The 22,886-nt window shown below is 45.3% G+C and overlaps 1 protein-coding gene across 2 annotated transcripts in view; it reads right to left on the bottom strand.

Moving 5' to 3' along the window:
* Positions 1 to 22,886, bottom strand: part of TBC1D2 (TBC1 domain family member 2) — a 68,633-nt gene that overhangs the window by 19,599 nt on the left and 26,148 nt on the right. For both annotated transcript variants that reach the window (XM_004372232.2, XM_004372233.2), the window contains 3 exons: positions 16,338 to 16,471; positions 15,199 to 15,395; positions 3,220 to 3,636 (listed from right to left, as the gene is read on the bottom strand). In XM_004372232.2, coding sequence (XP_004372289.1) covers positions 3,220 to 3,636; positions 15,199 to 15,395; positions 16,338 to 16,471 — 748 coding nt within the window. The remainder of the gene's footprint in view (positions 1 to 3,219; positions 3,637 to 15,198; positions 15,396 to 16,337; positions 16,472 to 22,886) is intronic.

Raw genomic sequence — 22,886 nt, 5'->3', positions numbered from 1 at the left:
TCTTAATCACTGTGCCACCAGGGCTTCTAGCCCATAGCAGGTGTTCGAAACAAATACTGCTGATGAAAGCTTATCCGACACTCATACTAGAGACTGTTCCACAACCCCACTTGGCTCTGCCTCCTTGTTACCATCCCTCCCTCATCCCAGGCCCAGAAGTTTCTCACTGGCATTTCCAAGGTTTGGACACATGGCATACGACACCCCCAGTCCCCAGCCCCAGGGAAGGCGCAGACCACACGGACAGGGAGGGCAGGTGTGAGCAGCACTTGGAGTAGCAGCAGGTGTGGGTGTGGGTGGCGCCTGGGCAAGTTCCCTTCCCATTCAGCTTGTTTCCCTACCTTGAGTGTTCTTCTTGGCTCAGGACTGTAGGGAGGAAAAAGAGAGACCTCAGAGAAGAGAAAAGCCACGTGACAGTCACTAGTGGGGGGCAGGAGAAAGAAGATGACCAGAGAAAAGTGACAGGGGAGGAGAACTGCCTGCTTGCCTTCACAGAGACCTCATCAGGAGATATCCCCTGGACTAGCCTTTGTGCTGAGTTGGGGAGGCAGTGGGTAGGTGTGGGAAGACCTGGTTCTCGTGCAGTCCTGCTGCTTGTGCGGTGGGACCTGGGTCAGTCCTTCCCCTCTGGGGCTAGCTGTCCCCGTCTGAAAATTAGGGGGCAATCTAGACTGCCCAGTTGTCCCAGCTCTGATAGTCAAGAGGTCAGTGATTCTATTCTCAAACTGACAGTTTCAAAAACAAAAGGGCATTTCTCTAAGGCTGGGTATCCTCACTCATAGGGCAAGTAGGAAATGTGAACAAGGTGTGCCCCCAAATTTAGAAACAGTGGATTTCTGATGGGTCCCTTGGTTGCTTGGTTGTGCAAACAGTTTACGCTAGACTACTAACATAAAGGTTGGTGGTTTAAAGCCACCTAGCAGAGTCGCAGAAGAAAAGCTTGGTGATCTGCTTCGATAAAGATTACAGCCAAGAAAACCCTATGGAGCTGTTGTACCCTGTAACACATGGAGTTGCCATGAGTCGGAACTGACTCAACAGACAACAGGTTTGGTTTTTTTGGGGGGTTACGTATTTTTTCTATATCAGACACCTAACAGCTAAAAAATAAGTAACTCCTAGCACATGTAACTATTTCTAGCACAAAACACTGGGCCTCAGAGGATCATCTGCACATGTAAATTTGGCAAATGTGCTAGTCAGATGCCCAGAGTCTCCTCATATTGAGATTCACTAATAAATTCAATTCCTGAACATGTAAATTCACACCCAGGCTCAGAGGTGAGTCTATGATAATAATCACCTCTCTGGGGCAGTCTGGAAGCATCCAGTTAAATGATTTCTCTGACCCCTGTGCTGCTTTATTAGGTCTTGAGCAGTGGATTCCAGCAGAGTGGGCAGAAAGAAGAGGAAAACACTCAGCTAGGGTAGCTTAGGAAAGCAAGCAACCCGATGGAAGCAATTTTTACTGCTGCATGAAGGAAAGAGAGTTTTCTAGTAATCTAGCTGTATCTGCATTTGAAAGTTGTTTTTAAAATTTTTTTAACCAAGAGAACCTCTAATTGCAGACTTCTTGTTGTCGTTAGCAGCCATCAAGTCAGCCCTGACTCATCAACCCCATACACAACGTAGTGAATGCTGCCTGGTCCTGCATCATCCTCGTGGTCGGTTAAGGATTGGACAACGCTCCGTTGCGATCCACGGGGTTTTCATTGGCTGATTTTTGGCAGGAGATTGCCAGGTCTTTCTTCCTCGTCCACCTTAGTCTGGAAGCCCTACTGAAACTTGTTCAGCATCATAGCAACATGCAAGCCTCTAATGACAGATGGGTGGTAGCTGCTCTCGAGGTGCATTGGCCAGGAATTGGACCCAGGTCCCCTGCATGGAAGGTAAGAATTCTACCACTGAACCACCAATGCCTCATAATTTCAGACTAAATAAGGAGAAAAGATATTCAGCAAATGGTTTTTCAGTGTCTGTTGAAAGAAAGAAAAGGGGAGGGAACCTGGGTTTTATGTTACCTTCTAACAACTCTGAGGCAGGAATCATCAGCTGATTTTATATAGAGGTGAGGTGAGTTGCCCAAAGTCACACAGCCAATAAGAGGCAGAGCCAGGATTCAAACACAGGTCTGTCTGAGGTCAAAGCTTTGGCAGTGGCCACTGTATCACACTGCCCACTGGCTCTCTCAAAAGCTTCCTGTTTCCTTCCTTCCTTCCGTTTCCACAGCAGTTCCTTGATACAGCAGCACGAGCGTTCCCATGGTTGTGAATGACAGCATGAAGGTCAGGGCTGGCCCTGGCTATGTGGCTGCCTTTAGGGAAAGTGTGGCCTATGAATGTCTGTCTACAGCTTCAGGCCCCGGACAGTCTGGCAGCTCCTGTCAACCCTCCCATCGCAGGCGCCACATGTAAAATCAAGTTCATTCCCCCGGTGCTGCGATCTGTCCCTGTGGGATGGGGGAGAGAGACAGGACAGAAGAGGTGAAGGGAGGGTGAGACAGGGATGGTGGCAGTAGCCAGAAGGGGCAAAGGAGATAGGAGGCAGCAGAGCAGACTGACCAGTCAGCAGACGTGCGCTCCAACCCCACTCCAGTTCCCTCACTTCTTCAGCACATGACCCTGGGCAAGTTCCTTAACCTTTCTCAGCCTTGGTGTTCTCATCTGTAAAGTGGGGAGCACAAAAGTGTCTGCTCACAGGGCCGCTGTGAGGATTAAATGAGATGATACAAGCAAGTCACTTAGGAGAGTGCCTGGCACACGGCAAACATTCTAAAAACAGGAGCAGTGATTACTGCCTCTATTATGAGCATGCCACAGCCAGTCACAGGTCCCCTGTACTGTGTGCAGCACTGCAGGGAGGGCTGCCCTGACACCTTGGGGGCTCCCGAGAGCATCAGAGTGGCACTAAAGGACGTTGAGCAGGCCAGGCCCCGGACTTAGCTATTCTAGAAAGCAGGAGTTCTGACTCCACCTTGAGCTCTTCTATCTCTAGTTTGATTATCTAGAGACACCATCATTTTTCAGCCCAAGTCATCATGAAAAGGTCAAGTTACATTTGGGCCTCTGGTTGAGAAAGTGAGAAAGAGTGTGGCAATATTTCTAACAACACCTGTTTCAAATATGAATATTCCAGCATTAAGGGTTATCCTTGCTCCATCTAGAAAACACATAGGGCCCAGGGAGAGAGCTGGCAGGGCCTGGGGGAAGGGGTCCCTACCTTCAGCTGTTCCATCTTCTCCTGCTGGCTCAGGAAGTCCCTGCTGGCAGCATCTGGGGGTAGGGGGGAATGGCTGGAGGGGTTCATGAAGTCCTGCGTGACCTTGTCACAGAGCTTACAGATGATCTGCTGTTTGACCTGGTTCTTGTCCATGAGCAGCTGCACCTGCTGCTGCAGCTCCTGCACCTGCTGCTGCAGCTCCTGCGCCTGCTGCTCCCACAGGCTCGCTGTCTGCGCCAGGCTCGCCCGCTCCTGCTCCAGGGCCTCCACCTGCCTGCTCAGCTCTGCGATCTGCCGCACCTTGTGCCGCACCAGCTCCAGCCGGTCCTTGTCCCCGGCTGCCATCAGGTACGCGCTGGATGCCCTCTTCTCCTGCTGGGCAGCCTCCAGCGCCTTGTGCAGGATCTTCACCAGCTCCTGGACAGGGAAAGGGAAGCACCTTGTGAATTCGGGGAGGGCCTCTTGGGTGCCAGATGTGGGCATACATTATCAACAGTTCTCAAAACACCCTGAGAGGTGGCCAGCATCACCCTCTGCTGGGGGATCTCATCCCAAGATCCATTTTCTCCTGTTTAAGAGCATTTTTGCCAGACACTGAGTTCCCTAACTAAAGACTACATTTCCCAGCCAACCTCAGAGCCAGGTGTAGCCATGTGACTATTCTGCCTAATGGGATACAAGAAGTGATATGGGCAGCTTTAAAACCACTAGACACATAATAGACACATGCTCCCTTGGCCCAACCCCCCTTCCTTCTGGCTGGGAAATGGCAAGAACTAGAACAGCCACCGTGGACCCACAAGCAGGGTGCCCCCCATCAGAACTGCTCATCGACCTCTGGACTCTTCACTGTGCAAGAGAAATAAACTTGTTTTAGGCCACAGTACTCTGAGGCTTCTTTGTTACAGCAGCTTAGCCCTAATACACCTCCATTTTAGAGATGAACACACCAAGGCCCAGCAGAGTAGAGTGTAATTCAATCCTCAATCTTCCAGACTCCAAAGCCTGTGCTCAGCCAGTAATAAAGCCAGGATGGCAACTAAGTGGCCCATATACATTGCTCTTCCCTCTTACTCCTGTGGCAGACATTACTAATGCATCTTGGCACACCTTCCTGCCAAGCCTAGTTGAGGTCTCAGAATCCCTGTCGAATACAGGATACATTACCAACTGAGCTGAGCCAGCATTAGAGAGGAAAGAGCAGTAATCCCCACACCAAGTCACACACAGACAGCCTTATTCAGTCTACTTGTGCCCAGCCCCCAGCCCATCAAACTATGCCTGCAAGGCTGGTGCAAGGAAGCACAGAGACTTAGCAACAAGACCTTGATTTATTCCTCTACAGAGGCACCTGATTCACCTAGTAACTTAAGGTTTGGCTCCCTGTGTCTTCAAACCTTCAGTCTCCTCAGAACTCAGGGACCTGTCCTGCCCCAAAGAAGGGATATGGATTTATTCAGGGCCAAGATCAGAGTAGCAGAAGCCAGGCAGCCTGGGAGCCAGCCCTACATGGGGTAGGGCCTTTGAACCATATTGCTGTGTTCTATGCCAGTTAGAGTGTCATTAGAAAAACAGGATTTCCTGGAGAACAAATCAACTGTACCCACCCCAAAGTATTTAAATAAATGGATCAGCTGGATAGGGTTATTTGAGAAGAGCAATTCCCAAAGGAGAAGAATTATAAAAAATCATGACTAGAACACATTATATGCATCTTCTGATATCTCAGTACTAGTGACCAGGCTCCTTCTGTGGTTCATTCATTCTCTCTCCCATCCATCTATCCATCCATCCATCCATGCATGCGTGCATCCATCCATCCATCCACCCAACCTTTATCAAGCACTCACTCAGTCCAGGCCCTATACTGATGCTGGGGCCCAAAGCGAGGCCAGTCACAGTTCTCGTCTTCAAGAATTGCAAAGGCTAGTGGCGGGGGAGGGCGGGTGGTGGGCGCGGTGAACCACCACAATGGAATGGTGTGCTGCAGGAAGGAAGCAAGGGTGATTGTGGGAGTCCAGAGGAGGGACCAATGACTTCTGCCTGGGGTTGGGGTGGGGAGAGACCAGTACCTTCTATAGAAAGGTGAACAGTTTAAACTAAGCTGAGCAGAATGAGGCCAGAGATGGTCAAGCTCCAGATGAGAGATGAGGGAATGGGAGGGCAGTGCAGACAAGGCAGAGCCAAGAGCTTGAGCAAAGGCCTGGGGGAAGGAAGGAGCATGTGGGCAGCTGTGTGAGTCTTTGGGTGCAGCTGGAAAGTAGGGGTGGAAAGGTTGGTTGCAAAATCAAACTGGAATGTTTGGAATGAAGAGGTCAGCTTCCCAAGGCTCTGCTGAGAGAGATTAACATTCCTGTGGCTCCAGGATAATCAAGAGAACTGGGCAGTCTAGACCATTTTCTGGATCTGCTGAGATTTGGAGATGACCTTGCATAACTGTCTTCAAGCAAGCCTGACCTCTTTCCCTGGTGGAATAACCTACAGACACCACTGTTCAGACTTGCCTACGATCAGAATCAGATGATTCCCCCAACTTTGGGAGAGCCAATTTCATTACATCTAGCTATCTCTCCCCTCCCACACCTGGCCTTCAAAATCCCAGACCAAGACCGCAGCCCGGGAGCCTCTCCCATACCCCCAAAATCCCTGCACTAGAATGAGTCAGGAGTGGGTGAAAGGAACCAGGGGAGACAGATGGAGCCTGAGTAGGTCATGTAAGATGAGAAGCTGGGCAGATGAGTAGTGGGAATGGATCATGGATTCAAAAAACCTGGAGGCTGAAAAGGCCTTCAGGGACCAACTGGTCCAATTACCTTGCCGTCACACGTCACTGAAACTCAGGAAAGGAGAAGGGAGAGGACTAAAGGGACCACAGTGGGTCAGCATGTGCACCTGGAACAGCTGCGGGACCCTTTCACTTCTCCTTTCTGTGAAGTTAATGGATTTGGCAATAAAATTATTCCTCCATTCTTTAATTTCTTTAAAAAATGGGAATAGCTGCATTGTTTTTCTGATCATAAAAAAATTCATGTTTCTTACAAAAATTTTGACTGCATGAAGAAATACAAGTCTACCACTTAGAAAGAACTAGCATTAAGCCTTTGATATGCATTCTTTGAGACTTTTAAAAATGCATGTAGAATGGACATACATTGACTCCCTTAACACATTCTCAAAAAAATCCTCATCCTTTTAAAAGATAATATATGGACACGTTTGTTAGGACTGTGATAGATGGAAATTAGCAGAGGTACAATGAGAGCAAGATGAGAGATTGGTGGCAAAGACAGTTAAAGATGGGTGACTTTTTGTGTAATCGCTGTCTAACCAGCTCAAGTCCCATGCCAAGCGACACAAGAAATGTTAGAAGCTGACTACACTTCTGCACACACATACCATATAAACCCGTTGCCGTGGAGTCGATTCTGACTTACAGCAAACCTACAGGACAGAGTAGAACTGCCCCCGAGGGTTTCCAAGGAGCGGCTGGTGGATTCAAACTGCCGACCTTTTGGTTAGCAAGTGAGCTCCTGACATTATGTTATGCATCTCTCTAGGTCAGTCAGTATCATCTGGAACAGCTGGAGTATTCCATGTATGGATGTACCACAATTTCCTTAATTCAATCCCCTCATGATGGACATTTAGGTTGTTTCCAATTCCCCCAATTATAAGCAATGTCTTAGGATCAATTCTTAGAAATGGAAGAGCTGATCAGTCATATTTTTAATATTTCTTAATCAAATCATAGTTTGGCCCATCTTTTTGTTGTTGTTAGGTTCCATCCAGCTGGTTCTGACTCATAGCAACCCTACGCACTACAGAACGAAACACTGCCCAGTCCTGCGCCACGCTCACAATTGTTGTTATGCTTGAGCCCATTGTTGCAGCCACTGTGTCAATCCATCTTGTTGAGGGTCTTCCTCTTTTTCGCTGACCCTCTACTTTACCAAGCATGATGTCCTTCTCCAGGGACTGATCCCTCCTGACACCATGTCTAAAGTATGTAAGACGTAGTCTCGCCATCCTTGCTTCTAAGGAGCATTCTGGTTGTACTTCTTCCAAGACAGATTTGTTCATTCTTCTGGCAGTCCAAGGTATATTCAATATTCTTTGCCAACACCACAATTCAAAGGCATCAATTTTTCTTCAGTCTTCTTTATTCATTGTCCAGCTTTCAGATGCATATGATGCAACTGAAAATACTATGGCTTGGGTCAGGCTCACTTAGTCTTTAAGGTGACATCTTTGCTTTTCAACACTTTAAAGAGATCTTTTGCAGCAGATTTGCCCAGTGCAATGTGTCTTTTGATTTCTTGACTGCTGCTTCCATAGGTGTTGATTGGGGATTCAAGTAAAATGAAACCCTTGAAAACTTCAATCTTTTCTCCATTTATCATGATGTTGCTTATTGGTCCAGTTGTGAGGATTTTTGTTTTCTTTATGTTGAGGTGTAATCCATACTGAAGGCTGTGGTCTTTGATCTTCGTCAGTAAGTGCTTCAAGTCCTCTTCATTTTCAGCAAGCAACGTTGTGTCATCTGCATAATGCAGGTTGTTAATGAGTCTTCCTCCAATCCTGATGCCCCGTTCTTCTTCATATAGTCCAGCTTCTTGGATTATTTGCTCGACATACAGATTGAATACGTATGGCGAAAGGATGGAACCCTGAAGCACACCTTTCCTGACTTTAAATCACGCAGTATCCTTTTGTTCTGTCCGAACAACTGCCTCTTGATCTATGTACAGGTTCCTCATGAGCACAATTAAGTGTTCTGGAATTTCCAGTCTTCACAATGTTATCCATAATGTGTTACGATCCACACAGTCGAATAAAACACAGGTAAACATCTTTCTGGTATTCTCTGCTTTCAGCCAGGATCCATCTGACATCAGCAATGATATCCCTGGTTCAACATCCTCTTCTGAATCGGGCCTGAATTTCTGGCAGTTCCCTGTCAACATACTGCTACAGCCAGTTTTGAATGATCTTCAGCAAAATTTTACTTGCATGTGATATTAATGATATTGTTGATAATTTCTGCATTCAGTTGGATCACCTTTCTTTGGAATAGGCATAAATATGGATCTCTTTCAGTCAGTTGGCCAGGTAGCTGTCTTCCAAATTTCTTGACATAGACAAGTGTGCACTTCCAGCACTGCATCCGTTTGTTGAAACATCTCAATGGATATTCTGTCAATTCCTAGAGGCCTGTTTTTTGCCAATGCCTTCAGTGCAGCTTGGACTTCTTCCTTCAGTACCATCGGTTCCTGATCATATGCTACCTCTTGAAATGGCTGAATGTCAGCCAATTCTTTTTGGTATAATGACTGTGTATTCCTTCCATCTTCTTTTGATGCTTCCTGTGTCGTTTAATATTTTCTCCATAGAATCCTTCTCTATTGCAACTCGAGGCTTGAATTTTTTCTTCAGTTCTTTCTGCTTGAGGAATGCCAAGCATGTTCTTCCCTTTTGGTTTTCTATCTCCAGCTCTTTGCACATGTCATTATAATACTTTGCTTCTTGAGCAGCCCTTTGAAATATTCTGTTCAGTTCTTTTACTTCGTCATTTCTTCCTTTTGTTTTAGCTACTCGATGTTCAAGAGCAAGTTTCAGAGTCTCTTCTGACATCCATTTTGGTCTTTTCTTTCTTTTCTGTCTTTTTAATGACCTTTTGCTTTCCTCATGTATGATGTCCTTGATGTCATTCCACAACTCTTCTGGTCTTTGGTCATTAGTGTTCAATGAGTCATATCTATTCTTGAGATGGTCTCTAAATTCAGGTGGGATATACTCAAGGTCATACTGTGGCTCTCGTGGACTTGTTCTAATTTTCTTCAGTTTCAACTGGAACTTGCATATGAGCAATCGATGGTCTGTTCTGCAGTCAGCCCCTGGCCTTGTTCTGACTGATGATATTGAGCTTTTTCCATCACCTCCTCCTACAGATGTAGTTGATTTGATTCCTGTGTATTCCATCTGGTGAAGTTCATGTGTATAGTCGCCATTTATGTTGGTAAAAAAAGGTATTTGCAATGAAGAAGCAGTTGGTCTTGCAAAATTCTCTCACGCGATTTCTGGCATCGTTTCTATCACCAAGGCCATATTTTCCAACTACCGATCCTTCTTCTTAGACATTTAGACTTTGATAACTTGTTATAAGTTGACATTTTATTTAAAAATTTAAAAGTCAATAAATCACCTTTAAAAAAATAATCCTTTATCTTATTAAAGAGTTGATATTTTCACCACTAACTAAAAATCAAGGTGCATGGGCCCCACAGAGGCTGGACCATGAGCACTGGACCAGGAGTCCAGCACTTCTGGCACTGACGTCTGAGAGGCTCACTGGGTGCAGGTGAAGGAGCACAGGCTTTGTAGTTACACAGGTCCGGGTTCCCATTCCAGATCCAACTCAAAAGAGGGTGGCCTCAAGCAGGTCACTGCACTGTTCCTCAGCTTTCTCACTGTAAAATGGAGATAGTGATCTGTACACCTCGCAGATTTCCATGAGGACAAGACAGAAAGTGTGCCAAGTGCCCCTCCTGCCCCATTTCAGGGCCCAGGGTGGAGGAAGTGTACTCCCACATCTCAGCCTGATAGGGAAGTAAGAGGCCACACATAGCCCACAATGTTTCCTAAACAAATTCAGTGTCTCAACCGAGTGATCCTGAATGAACTAAGGCAGTCCCTGAGGGCCCCAGGCAGGGCCCCGGAAGGGTTCAGCATTCCTGCAGCCAACAGACAGTGAACATCACCACAGACAACAGCCTTCCATCTGCCAGCACAGACAGCACTCAGGCTGGGTGCAGTGCTTTTTTTTTTTCGTGCTTTAGGTGAAGGTTTACAAAGCAAATTAGTTTTCCATTCAATAGTTTATACACAAATTGTTCCGTGACATTGGTTGCAATCCTCGCAATGTGTCAGCACTCTCCCCGTTACCACCTGGAGTTCCCCATTTCATTCGTCTGGTCTTCCTGCCTTCTCCCATCTTTGCTTTTGGGCGATGCTGCCCTTTCAATCTCATACAGATGATTGTTTTAAGGAGCACTTTCCTTCCTCACGGTGTTACTCTTTATTTTATAGGCCTGTTTATAATTTGGCTGAAAAGTGATCTCCAGGAATGGCTTCAGTTCCAAGTTAGAAGGGTGTCTAAGGGCCATAGTTTCTAGGGTTCCTCCAGTCTAGGCTGGGTGCAATTCTGTTATGTCTGAGGCATGAGTCACCGAGCCAATCAACCACCTGGTGCTACCTCCTGAGGCCCAAATCTCTTGTGGGCCAGCGATGTAGGGGCCTGGGGTAGATACTGGTTTAATGGGTATCAGAGTTGCCTGTGGTTTATTTAATACGACACTAAGAAGGCCCAGGGAATGTATTCTAAAAAGCAGTCACTGTGCTTGTGTCTAACACTGGGCCACACTGTGGAGACCATGAAGGAGGCAGCCTGGGCTGTGATAAGAGCTCTGGACCTGGAGAAAGAGGTCAAGGCTCCAGTCCTGGCTCTCCCAGCTGTGTGACCCTAGGCAAGTCATCCACTGTCATGGACTGAATTCTGTTCCTCAAAAATACGCGTATCAATTTGGCTAGGCCATAATTCCTAATATTGTGTGATTATCTACCATTTTGTCATCTGATGCGATTTTTCTATGTGTTGTAAATCCTGTCTCTATGATGTTGATGAGATGGGATTAGCGGCAGTTATAGTAATGATACAGGACTCAATCTACAAGATTGGATTGTGTCTTGAGCCAATCTCTTTTGAGATATAAAAGAGAGAAGGGAGCAGAGAGATAAGGGGACCTCATACCACCAAGAAACAAGAGCCAGGAGAATAGCGCGTCCTTTGGACCCGGGGTCCCTGCACTGAGAAGCTCCTCAACAGGGGAGATTGGTGACAAGGACCTTCCCCCAGAACCGATAGAGACAGAAAGCCTTCCCCCCAGAGCTGGTGCCCTGAATTTGGACTTCTAGCCTATTAGACTGTGAGAGAATAAACTTCTCTTTGTTAAAGCCATCCACGTGTGGTATTTCTGTTATAACAGCACTAGATAACTAACACATCCACCTTCTCCGAGGCCCTCAAGCTTAGCATGGTAAAAAGAGTTGAGGCTCTAGAGGCTCCTCCCCTGTGAGACTCTGGGCATGCAGAACCTCTCAGAGCCTGTTTCCTCTTCAGGAAAAGGAGGATGATGGCTGTTGTGAGGATTAGAGAGAATACATGGAAAGCTCTAGCACAGTTATTTGTGCTCATGCCCTCGCTTCCCCACTGGATGGTAACATCCCCGAGGGCAGGGATTTGGCCCCAACACGTCTCTGTACCCTCCATAGCATCTAACAGAGTTTGAGATGCAAATTCTTAAAGGGTCACTAAAGCTACTGATATGAGGCATTGGTGGTTCAGTGGTAGAATTCTCATCTTCCACGAGGAAGATCTGGGTTCGATTCTCAGCCAGTGTACCTCATGTGCAGCCACCATCCGTCAGTGGAGGCTTACATGTTCCTATGATGTTGAACAGGTTTCAGAGGAGATTCCAGACTAAAATGGACTAGGAAGAAAGGTCTGGTGATCTACTTCAAAAAATCATCCAATGAAAACCCTATGGATCACAACGGTCTGAGCCACAGCATTTCCTTCCGTTGTGCATGGGGTAGCCATGAGTAGGGGGCCGACTCAACAGCAGCTAACAACAACAATAAAGCTACTGATAATGGCCACCTGGCTATCTGAGATGGGACAAGACCCCTAATTCTCATGTCCTCCTGAAGCTTGAGGCAGAAAGATGGTATCTTTCCACTAAAGAGACATAGAAGGCACCATGTAGACATGTTCCCTGGAAGTCCAGAAGACTATCTCCCCAGCTGCTAAACTGGACTCTGAGGGCCTCAGATGAGGAGGTACTCTCTGACCAGCATTTCTGAGTGAGGCCACAGCTGGACACTCAAAAGTTGTGCTTGCCTCCTCTGTCCCACCTCCGAGTCAAGAGTAGGTATTCTCCTTTTCTCCTTCTCTTTTTTGGTTTTGATATCTAGGCTGGAGGGGAAACCCCAGGGTAGGCAGGGCTGGGGATTCTCTCTTCCTCGTGAGGAATGAAGACCTGACACCTCCCCACCCCTCCCCATACACATGCACACATATTCACACACACCCACACATACACTCAGTGCTACAGCACCAGGGCTAATCTACAAGCACATTTCCCAGAGGCCTTAGTGGGCTCACTTCCCTGTCTTCTCAGAGCCCTTCAGTTGGGTACAACATTCCATGAAAGGCAGGAAGGAATCAGCATGCTGGACAGGCAAAGCTATAGTAATAGCCAAAGTAACCTAAGTCTGCGTTTGAGGGGGCAGCTGTAGTGAGTTGAATGGACTCGACAGCAGGTTTGGTTTATTTGGTTTTGTGGTGTGCCAGGCATTGCGCATCACGAATCCTGATCCAAGCCTCTACAGTACACATGATTCTAACTCCATTTACAGATGAGGAAACTGAGGCCTAAAGGGACATTTGCCCAGGGCCAGAATTTGGGCCTGCACTGTTGTATTTGAAGGCACATGCACCAAATCAACCACTGGGCTGAAGTGCATGCACGAAATGTACAAATATGCTCATAATGTGAGACAAAGGCTAAATCACAAGGCATGTTCTCCTCCTGACCATCTGCCCTAGGACAGAGTTTAGATTTACTGGAAAGTTAGCCAGCAAAAAAAAATCCAGCTTCTTCATTGCTTTGAACAATTCCCTCCTGGCATTTTCACTCTGAATGTAGGGGAGTTGTCAATAGCCTGGGCAACCCTTATTAATTCCCAAGAGAACAGTGAGTCTTCCAGGGTTACATGGCAATCAGGGGCAAACCTAAATGAAACCTAGGTTTCCCATGGCCTTTCTGCTTCATTTGACAATGTGTATGTATTGCCTTAGAATGAAAGGGTGAGTTGAGCAAAGCTGCCCACATAGTCTAGAAAGAATGGGAAGACACTCTCAGGAGCATCCAGTAGCCTCACAATGGAATATGAAGATGATGGGAGAAAAAAAGGGCTAGCTGGGCTGCTAGGTGGCCTCAGAGAGGACCTGGAATTTTGAAGTTACATATTTGGGTGTTGATTTGCCTGTCTCTGCCCTGAAATGTGAGCCCTGTGAGGGCAGGTTCTGTGCCTTCTGCTCACTGTTCTTTCCCCGGCACCTAGAACACTCATGCACATAACAGGCCCTCAGTAAGACTTGGTAATAAATAAATGAACTGAGACCATATGGATAAATGAGCCCCCTCCTCTGAAAACTAATCAGTAACCAAGCACCAGCTATACACAGTCCCCAGGTTATGAATGTCTGACTTATGTACAACCCATAGTTACGAACCAGCCCCTGTAAAGCCTATCACATTAAAAATTTGTGGTACATACAATGGTTTGTAACAACAAATGGGTGCTACTTTGTGAAGTGCATCAAAACATCATTATTATTGTTGTATTGTTAGGTTAAAGATGTTTTAGTGTGTCTGGAAGTGTTTCTTTAATGTTTTTGATGTATATACTATATACTAAGACAAACATTGGAGTAACTGATGTTAGATACAAACCATACCTAACTGTTCCAACCTATGTATAAATTTGACTTAAAGACAGACTTAGGAACGAAACCTTTTCCTAACCTGTGACTGCCTGTACTTCATTAAATGTGACCCCTGACGTGCCAGGAATGAAGCCTCTGTTGGTTCCCTCAATATTAGCTGACTGTACTCACTACTTCGGGGCAGGAAGGCAGAGGAGGAGCAAAACTAGGGAGGGGAAGCATTTTTCTGGATTGTCTTCTCCAAAAACAGAGCAGAAAGAAAAAGAAGTGGACAAGGGGGACAATATTCAGAGGTAAATATAACACACACACATCCCACTTCCCCAAGCCACCTCAGCTGGGGAACAAATCAGAAAGGGACTCAGAGCAGCCAAAGCTGAGACACAAAAGCTTCGGCCTCCTTCTCGGAGGAAAAGGAGTTCCTGTGTGGCCGTGTTCCATAGACGAAAGGTTGGCATTTCAGACCCACCCAGAGGTGCCTGGGAAGACAGGCCTGGCGATCTGGTTCTGAATGGTCAGTACTGGAAATCCTACGGAGCAGTTCTACTCTGCACACACCGGGTCACAGTGAGTCGGAATTGACTGGAGGCAACTAACAACAACTCAGAGGAAAAGGAGCCCGGGGCCTTCAGTGGAACCCACCACTGGGGCACCACTAGGCATCACTGTTGGGATTTATGGTAACAACTGTGCTAACTTAATCACTTCTATCATACTAAAGAGAGCCTCCTACCCAGGGCTGTAGCCACATGACCCTCACTATTCAGGAGGTAGCCCCTGAATTCCAACATGATTTACTCTCTGACTTGCAGGATCTTTGAATGATTTTAATAATTAATAATTTAATGTTTTTCTACAATGATCGAGTAGTTCTTCCTTCTCGTAACTCCGATAATTAACTTCTCTCTAGATTAAGTCTAAATCTTCCTCACTGTCACTGTCTCCTTTTGGTCCTGGCTCAGCCCCTGGGGCCACAGACCCTGCCTGCTTTCTCTGTCCTGTAACAGTCCTCAGAAATCTGCACCCAATGATCCGCCACCAGGTGAAGGATCTCTTAGTTCCTTCAGCAGCCCCTCACAGACCCCACAATCAGATCTGCCACCTCCAAATACAGTCCCTCTTCAGGTGTGGGGTCAGACCACACATGGCCCTCTAGGAGGGTCCAAAAGACAGCTATTAAAGTATGTCTGCAGTGACTCTGCCGTTGGCAGCCCTTTGTCACCTAGTTTAAGTGACGGTATGTCCTTGAGTAATCGGCAGCACAGCATTTCCAACCTTGTGCAGTTTGGCTTGTAAAGACTACAGACTGGCTTATGCCCAGTTGGCTTAAGTATCACCTCTCCCTTGTCCAAAAGCCTCCAGGCCCAGAAGGGCCCACTGGAGCCTGAGGCATCTCTGGAGCCAGAACTCACCTTCTGAGACTTTAAGTCCTTGGTGAGCATCAGAACCTGCTGCTCCAAGGCCACCACCTTCTCCTGGGAGGTTCGGTGACGTGTGAGCCCTTCGGGAAAGAGCGGGAAAGTGTTGCTCTGGCGCTTGGCTTTCTGAATGAGATTGGCTGTCAGAGAAGACTTGGGCGTAGGCTTTGGAGAATCTGCTGGTTCTTTCCCTGCTCAAGAGGAGAAATGCAAAGGTTATACATTGATGACATCATTAGTTCACAAACCTGAGCTAGTTTCAAAAGCACCTGGAGCGCTTGTTAAAAAGTCTGATTGTTGGGCCCTACTCGTAGAGCTGGGCCTGGCTGGAGAACGCACATTTTTTAAAAGTTTCTAGGTGATGCTGATGTTGCTTGTCCAGGAATCACTTTGAGAAGACTGGGCTATATAAATGTCATTTACGCTGTGCTAGTCAGCCTGCAGCCTGGTCTCCGGGAGAAAGACAAGTCCTTCAGCTCATCCTCTAAACTGCGCCTGTCTTCTACCCTAGGACCCCAACCCGCAAGGGTCTGTCTCCCTCAGACCATCTCCTCAGGCACAAGCCCTGGCAGGATGCCCAGTTTCTTATTTCAGAATGCCGCCTCGACCCTCTGCATGATTTTCAACGCACACAGATCTATCCTTTCATAGGAGCATGGAATATCTATACTCCTTATTCTTGTCTCCACATAGTAGCTCAAACTCTTTTTTTGATTCTTTCCAAAAGGTAAGTTGGAGACATATTTCCCACAGTTGATTGCCTCAAGGCTGCATAGTCCTTTTATTTCCTCTACAGCAAGAGTCAGCTATTTATGGCCTGCAGGCCAAATCCAATCTGCAGCCTGCTTTTATAAATAAAGTTTTATCGAAACACAGCCACTCCCATCTGTGGGAAAGAAAGAGACAGAGAGAGAGAAAGGAAGGAAGGAAGGAAAAAAAGAAAAAGCAAGAGACATTTTTCTTTTTTACTTAAAAACCATTGTTACTAGTCCTGAGGAAGTGACCTGGAGAGTTTTATCTTTGACACACAAATGCACAAATGCCGGTTAGCAGGCCCTGGCATCATGGGGAGGAGTTTACTCACTGAGGCGCTAAAGTCTCTGAAGAAAGCTCACAGCTGGGCAGAAGCTCACCTGGGGCGCTGGGGTCAGGGGATGAGGGCTGCTCCTCCCTCTGAGGCCCTCCACTCTGTGAAGAATCTTCCACTGGAAGTCCATGGCCTATTCCTTGGGCCTGCTTGTTGCCACAGATGTTGTACATTGTGTTTCTGAAAGGGAAACAAACAGGAGTGTGAGGCTGGTTGGCAAGTCAGTTCAGTGCGCAAGAAACCCTGCCATCCTGCCCCCTCTGCCTGTTCGCTGCCACTGCTGGAGCTCAGGCCTCTTCCCCATGCACCTAGCCATGCCCTGACTGGTCTTCCAGACTCCAGCCACCCTGCAGGATGCATATTCACCAGTGGCACTCCCCATCCCCCTCGCCCTGCTTTTTTCGTTTTCCATCACACCACCTTCCACACACATAAGCAATATAAGCTTGACTCCTCTGCTCACCCCACCCCGACCCCAACACTGTTGATGGACAATAAGCTCCATGAGGGTAGGGATGTTTGTTTTGTTCACCAATGTATCTCAAATGCCTAGAACAGTGCCTGGCATATGTTGTTGATGTTGTGTGCCATCAAGTCAATTCTGACTCACAGTGACCCCATGTGACAGAGCAGAACTGCCCCATAGTGTTTCCTAGGCTGTAATCTTTACACGGGCAGATTACCTGGCATATAAAAGGCGTTGTATGTATGTGTTGAATGAATGTTGAACGGACTTGCCAAACTAACTCTCCTGAAGCTTTCATCTAGTCTTGTAACTACCTGGCTCAAATATCCTTGCTCGAACACTGTCAGTAGCTCCCTATTTCTGCTGAGAGAAGTTCCAAATATCTCCCCGAGGCATTCCTCTCCCCTTGCTATCTTTCCCTGCTCAGATCTATTCTCGCTGAAGCCTTTACTAGCCATCTTTCAGCCTCTAAGGAGCTTCCTACACTTCGTGTCCAGGCTGTGCCCTGGCCAAGTATCTGTTTAGCTGAAGCTTCTTCATGATGTCATTTCTTTAAGAACTAGGATCTAACCTACCTGCATTGATGTTGACAGCGGGCACTGGGCTGCGTGTGCCAGAGTACAGGCTTGATACATGGTTTATTTGCAGAAAGGAACTAGGTAGCACTGAAGACTGGCCTAGGACCACTGACCAGAGAGAAATTCGTAACGAATCAGATGAAAAGACAGCCCAAGTGAGTTTATTTTCCTTTGTAAAGACATAAAAGTAGACATATTCCAAAATAAGTAAAAAGGAAGAGAAAATGATTAAATGAGTTCAGTAGGTCAGTGTTTTTTAAACTGCAGGTTGTGGCCTATTGAGACTAAAATCACTTTATTATAATGACTGGTATTTAAAAAATGAAATAGAAAACATCAGAGTGCATCTCACTTCATAAAGGTTAGAAGCACTTTGTCAATTACATATGTGTATACTGGTCTGTAATATAAAAACTATTTTTTAAAAAAATTTATTGATGTACTTTAAGTGAAAGTTTACAATTCAGGTTAGTCTCTCATACAATAATTTATACATACACTGTCATGTGACCCTGATTGCTCTCCCTGTACTGCGACAGCACACTTCTCCTTTCCACCCCTGATTTCCCGTGTCCATTCAACCAGCTCCTGACCCTCTCTGCCTTCTCATCTCACCTCTGGACAGGAGCTGCCCATTTAGTCTCATGTATCTACTTGAGCTAAGATGCACACTCTTCACGAGTATCATTTTATGTCCCATAGTCCAGTCTAATCTTTGACTGAAGAGTTGGCCTCAGGAATGGTTTTAGTGTTGGGTTGACAGAGAGTTCGGGGGTCAAGCTTTCCAGGGATCCTCCAGTCTCAGTCAGACCATTAAGTCTGGTCTTTTTACTATAATTTGAGTTCTACACCCCACTTTTCTCCTGCTCCAACAGGACTCTCTGTTGTGTTCCCTGTCAGGGCGGTCACTGGTGGTAGCCAGGCACCATCTAGTTCTTCTGGTCTCAGGCTGATGGGGTCTCTGCTTTATGTGGACCTTTCTGTCTCTTGGGCTAATGGTTTCCTTGTGACCTTGGTGTTCTTCACTCTCCTTTACTCCAGGTGGGTTGGGGCCAATTGATCTATCTTAGATCACTGCTTTTAAGACCCCAGACGCCACTCACCAAAGTAGGATGCAGAACATTTTCTTAATAAGCTTTGTTATGCCAACTGACCTAGATGTCCCTTGAAAGCATAGTCTTCAGACCTCTGCCCCTGCTACTCTGTCCCTCAAAGTGTTTGATTGTATTCAGGAAACTTCTTAGCTTTGGTTTAGTCCAGGTGTGCTGACTTCCCCTGTAGTGTGTGCTGTCCTTCCCTTCACCTAATTCTTGTCTACTATCTAGTTAGTGAATAACCCTCTCTCTCCTTCCCCATGCTCATAGCCATCAAAGAATGTTTTCTTCTGTGCTTAAACCTTTTCTGAGTTCTTATAAGAGTGGTCTTATACAGTATATGTCCTTTTGTAACTGACTAAATTCACTTAGCATAATGCCTTCCCGATTCCGTCATGTTAGAAGATGTTTCATGGATTCATCATTGTTCTTTATCGTTGTGTAGTTTTATTCTATTGTGTAAATATACCATTATTTATTTATCCATTTGTCCACTGATGGGCACCTAGGTTGTTTCCACCTTTTTGCTATCGTGAACAGTGCTGCAATGAACATGGGTGTGCATATATCTATTTGTGTGATGGCTCTTATTTCTCTAGGATATATTCCAAGAAGCAGGATTGCTGGATCATATGGTACTTGTATTTCTAGCTTTAAAAGCGTTTTTTACAATGGCTTATGCTCAAAACAGTTTGAAAAACACTGCACTAAGAGGGTTGGTGCAAATGGTTTGTACTCAACTAATCGAAAGGTTGGTAGTTCAAACCTATACAGCAGCACCGTGGAAAAAAGTCCTGATGATGTTTCCATAAAGATTATAGCCAAAAAAACCCTATGGAGCTCAGCTCTACTCTGTAACATGAGGCCATCATGAGTCGGAACTGACTCAACAGCAACTGGTTTGATTTTTTTAAGAGGGCATTTACGTAAAGGGCAGAAATGTTGTTGTTATCGGTTGCCATTGAGTGGATTCCAACTCATAGTGACCCCATGTGACAGAGTAGAACTGCCCCACAGAGTTTTTCAGCCTGTAATCTTTACGGAAGCAGACCGCTAGGTCTTTTCTCCTGTGGAGATGCCGGGTGGGCTTGAACTGCCAGTGTTTTGGTTAGCAGCCGAGCACTTAACCATTTCCACCACCAGGGCTCCTTAAAGGGTAGCAGTAGTATGGTCAAAAAAAAGAAGAGGACGTGGGAGTCTGCAGACCTTTGATAGAGTCCTGACTTTAATACATAATCGCTGTGTGCAAGATATACTTCTAGCAATATGGTGGACCAATTACTCTGAAAAATCCTCATTCCACAAAGACCTAGAAGTTGGGTAAATACAAATCATATCTTTTAAACACTTAGCTGAATTCCTAGGAAAGGAAGGGGACTCCCCAAGGACTTAAAAAGAAAAAGGAGCCGAAACCAAGTGTGAAGTAAAGAAGAAGATGAAATGTGTAGATTAGATTACTGTTCAGCAAATATTCACTCCTTCCCCTTCACCACTTCTTTTCTTCCTTGTGAATTTGGGCATGCCCATATGACTTGCTTTGGTCAGTGGGATGTTAGCGGATGTGATTTAAACATAGGCTTTTATGTGCTTGTACCTGGGCTTGCCCTGTTGTACTTTCGCTTTTCATGAGAAGAACATGCCGCAGGTAGCTGCTGGTCCATGAAAGATGAGACATGTAAGGTAGGACAAAATGTTACCAACAGCTTGGAGCCAAGATCAGGTGAACCTAGCTTAGATCCGTTGAACCCAGATGAGTGAGAACTAAACAGTTATTCTTATATGACACTGAATTTTTTTCTTTTGTTTGTTTATTGTTGTAGTTTGAGTGAATGTTTACATTTCAAGTTAGTGTCTCATACAAAAATTTATACATACACTGTTATGTGACCCTTATTGTTCTCCGTATACTATGACAGCACACTCCTCCTTTCCATCCTGGATTTCCCATGTCCATTCAACCAGCTCCTAACCCTCTCTGCCTTCTCATCTCACCTCCAGACAGAAGCTGCCCATTTAGTCTCATGTATCTACTTAAGCTAAGAAGCACACTCTTCACGAGTATCATTTTATGTCCCACAGTCCAGTCCAATCTTTGTCTGAAGAGTTGGCCTCAGGAATTGTTTTAGTTCTGGGTTGACAAAGAGTCCAGGGGCCATGCTTTCTGGGGTTCTTCCAGTCTCAGTCAGACCATTAAGTCTGGTCTTTTTACTAGAATTTGAGTTTTGCACCCCACTTTTCTCCTGCGCCATCAGGGACTCTCTTTTGATGACACTGAATTTTGAAGTGGTTTTTTTTACAGCATTATTGTGGTGAAAGTTGACTAGGGATACGAGCTTGCCTGACGATCAACTGCTAATACCAGACACCCAGACCCTTGGCTGCAAGGGAAGGAAGAAAACAAGGTTTTGGGTCCACACAAAGTGAAGAGTGTGAATTGAGATCCCTACATAAAGCTGGGACTCTTGAAGGTCCATACCCTCTGAACAGGTGGGTTAGGGAAAAAAATGCCTGCTGAAAAAATTTGTTGTTGTTAGTTGCCATTGAATTGGCTCCAACTCATGGCAACCTTATGTATAACAGAACGAAAGGTTGCCTGGTCCTGTGCCATCTTCATGATCATTGGTATGTTTGAATTCATTGTTGTGGCTATTGTGACAATCCACCTCATTAAGGGTTTCCCTTGTTTCTGCTGACCCTCTACTTTACTAAACGTAACTTTCTCTTCTAGCAAATCGATCTTTCCTGATGATGTGTCCAAACAACAGATCAGACACAGCCAATGGGAAAAAGTGCTGAAATGAAAGATAGATCTGAATAAATTACCCATCACTCAGCAAAGAGTCAAGAGATTAAAAAATATGACCAGTTAAGAGACACAGAGAGTAGAATGAAATAGTATAACTGTACAATTCTTCTAAAACTTAAGCATTAAAATCACTAAAAGAGATTATTAAAAAACAGACCCTTGGTCCCATCCCCAGAGATGCTAATTCAGTAGTAAGGGATTTACATTTGTAACATGCTCCCAGGTGATGCTGATGCAGTTGGTTCTTGGACTATGTATGAGCACCATGGTCCGAAGATATATCTAATCAGGGTTCCGGAAGGCGAGAACAGAGAGAATGTGGACAGGCAATGTTACGAACTGGATTGTATCCCACAAAATATGTATTAAAGTTCTGGTCCCTGTATTTGTGATCCTGGTTAAAAACAGGATTTTCTTACGTTAATGAGGTCAGATGAAAGTAGGGTGGGTCCTAAATCTAATCACTTCTGAGTTACAAAAAGAGCAGAACAGACACAGAGACACATAGGTAGAACACAGACAATATGTGAGGACCCATCTATAAGCAAAGGAACACCAAGGATTGATGGCAGACACCAGAAATTAGCAGAGAAGCTCACAAAAGGAATCGACAGGGTTGAGGCCTTCATTTGGACTTTTAGCCTCCAGAAATGTGAGAAAATAAATTTCTGTTCTTTAAACTCACCCACTTGTGGTATTTCTGTTACAGCAGCACTAGGTAACTAAGAAAGGCAATAAACAAAGAGACAATGGCTAAAAATTTTCTAGAATTAACGAGAGAAATCCTCAGACTCAAGAAGTACACCAATCCTGAGCAGGAATAATTAAAGAAAATCCATGTCAAAGTCAAAGAGAACCTGATTTCAAAGTAGCCAGAGAGGTGTTTTATACAGAAATGGCAATTAGACCATTAGCCAACTTTACAACACCAATGATGAAAGTCACAAGACATAGAAATAATATAGTCAATATGCTAAGAATTTTATTTTCTGTGAAATTATCAAGAATGACATGAAATAAAGACCTTTCAGACAGACAAAGACTGAGTTTACCACTAGCAATTCCTCATTAAAGGAACTTCTAAAGGATATTCTTAAGAAAGAAGGACAATGAACCCAAAAAGGAAAAGTCTGGAAGGAAGAAGGAATTGCGAGAAAGAAACTGGAAAATATGAGGATAAATCTAAGCAAACATTGACTGCAAAATTTTTTTAAGTTTAACACTTATGCTCATCAAAAGACTTCACCAAAAGAATAAAAAGACAACCTACAGACTGGGAAAAAATTCTGGCTACAACAAATCCGATCAGCGTCTAATCTCTAAAATCTACAAGACACTGCAAAACCTCAACAACAAAAAAACAAATAACCCAATTAAATAATGGGCAAAGGATATGAACCAAAGAAGACATTCAGGTGGCTAACAGACATGAGGAAACGCTCATGATCATTAGCCATTAGAGAAATACAAATCAAAACTACAATGAGGAGGAGTTCCAGCAAAATGGCGCTCTAGGCAGAAGCACCACACCATCCCTCCACAGCAAAGATCCGAAAAACTAAGCCGAACAGAGAATACAACAATCCTGAAACCCTAAAACATCAAATGAAGAGATAAAGAACTCAGCCAAGCACCAAATGGAGTGAGAAAA

Source organism: Trichechus manatus, unplaced genomic scaffold, assembly GCF_000243295.1.
Source record: "Trichechus manatus latirostris isolate Lorelei unplaced genomic scaffold, TriManLat1.0 scaffold00016, whole genome shotgun sequence".
Taxonomy (NCBI): Eukaryota; Metazoa; Chordata; class Mammalia; order Sirenia; family Trichechidae; genus Trichechus; species Trichechus manatus.
Note: the sequence above shows the minus strand (reverse complement) of the source record. Positions and strands in the feature narration are given on the sequence as shown.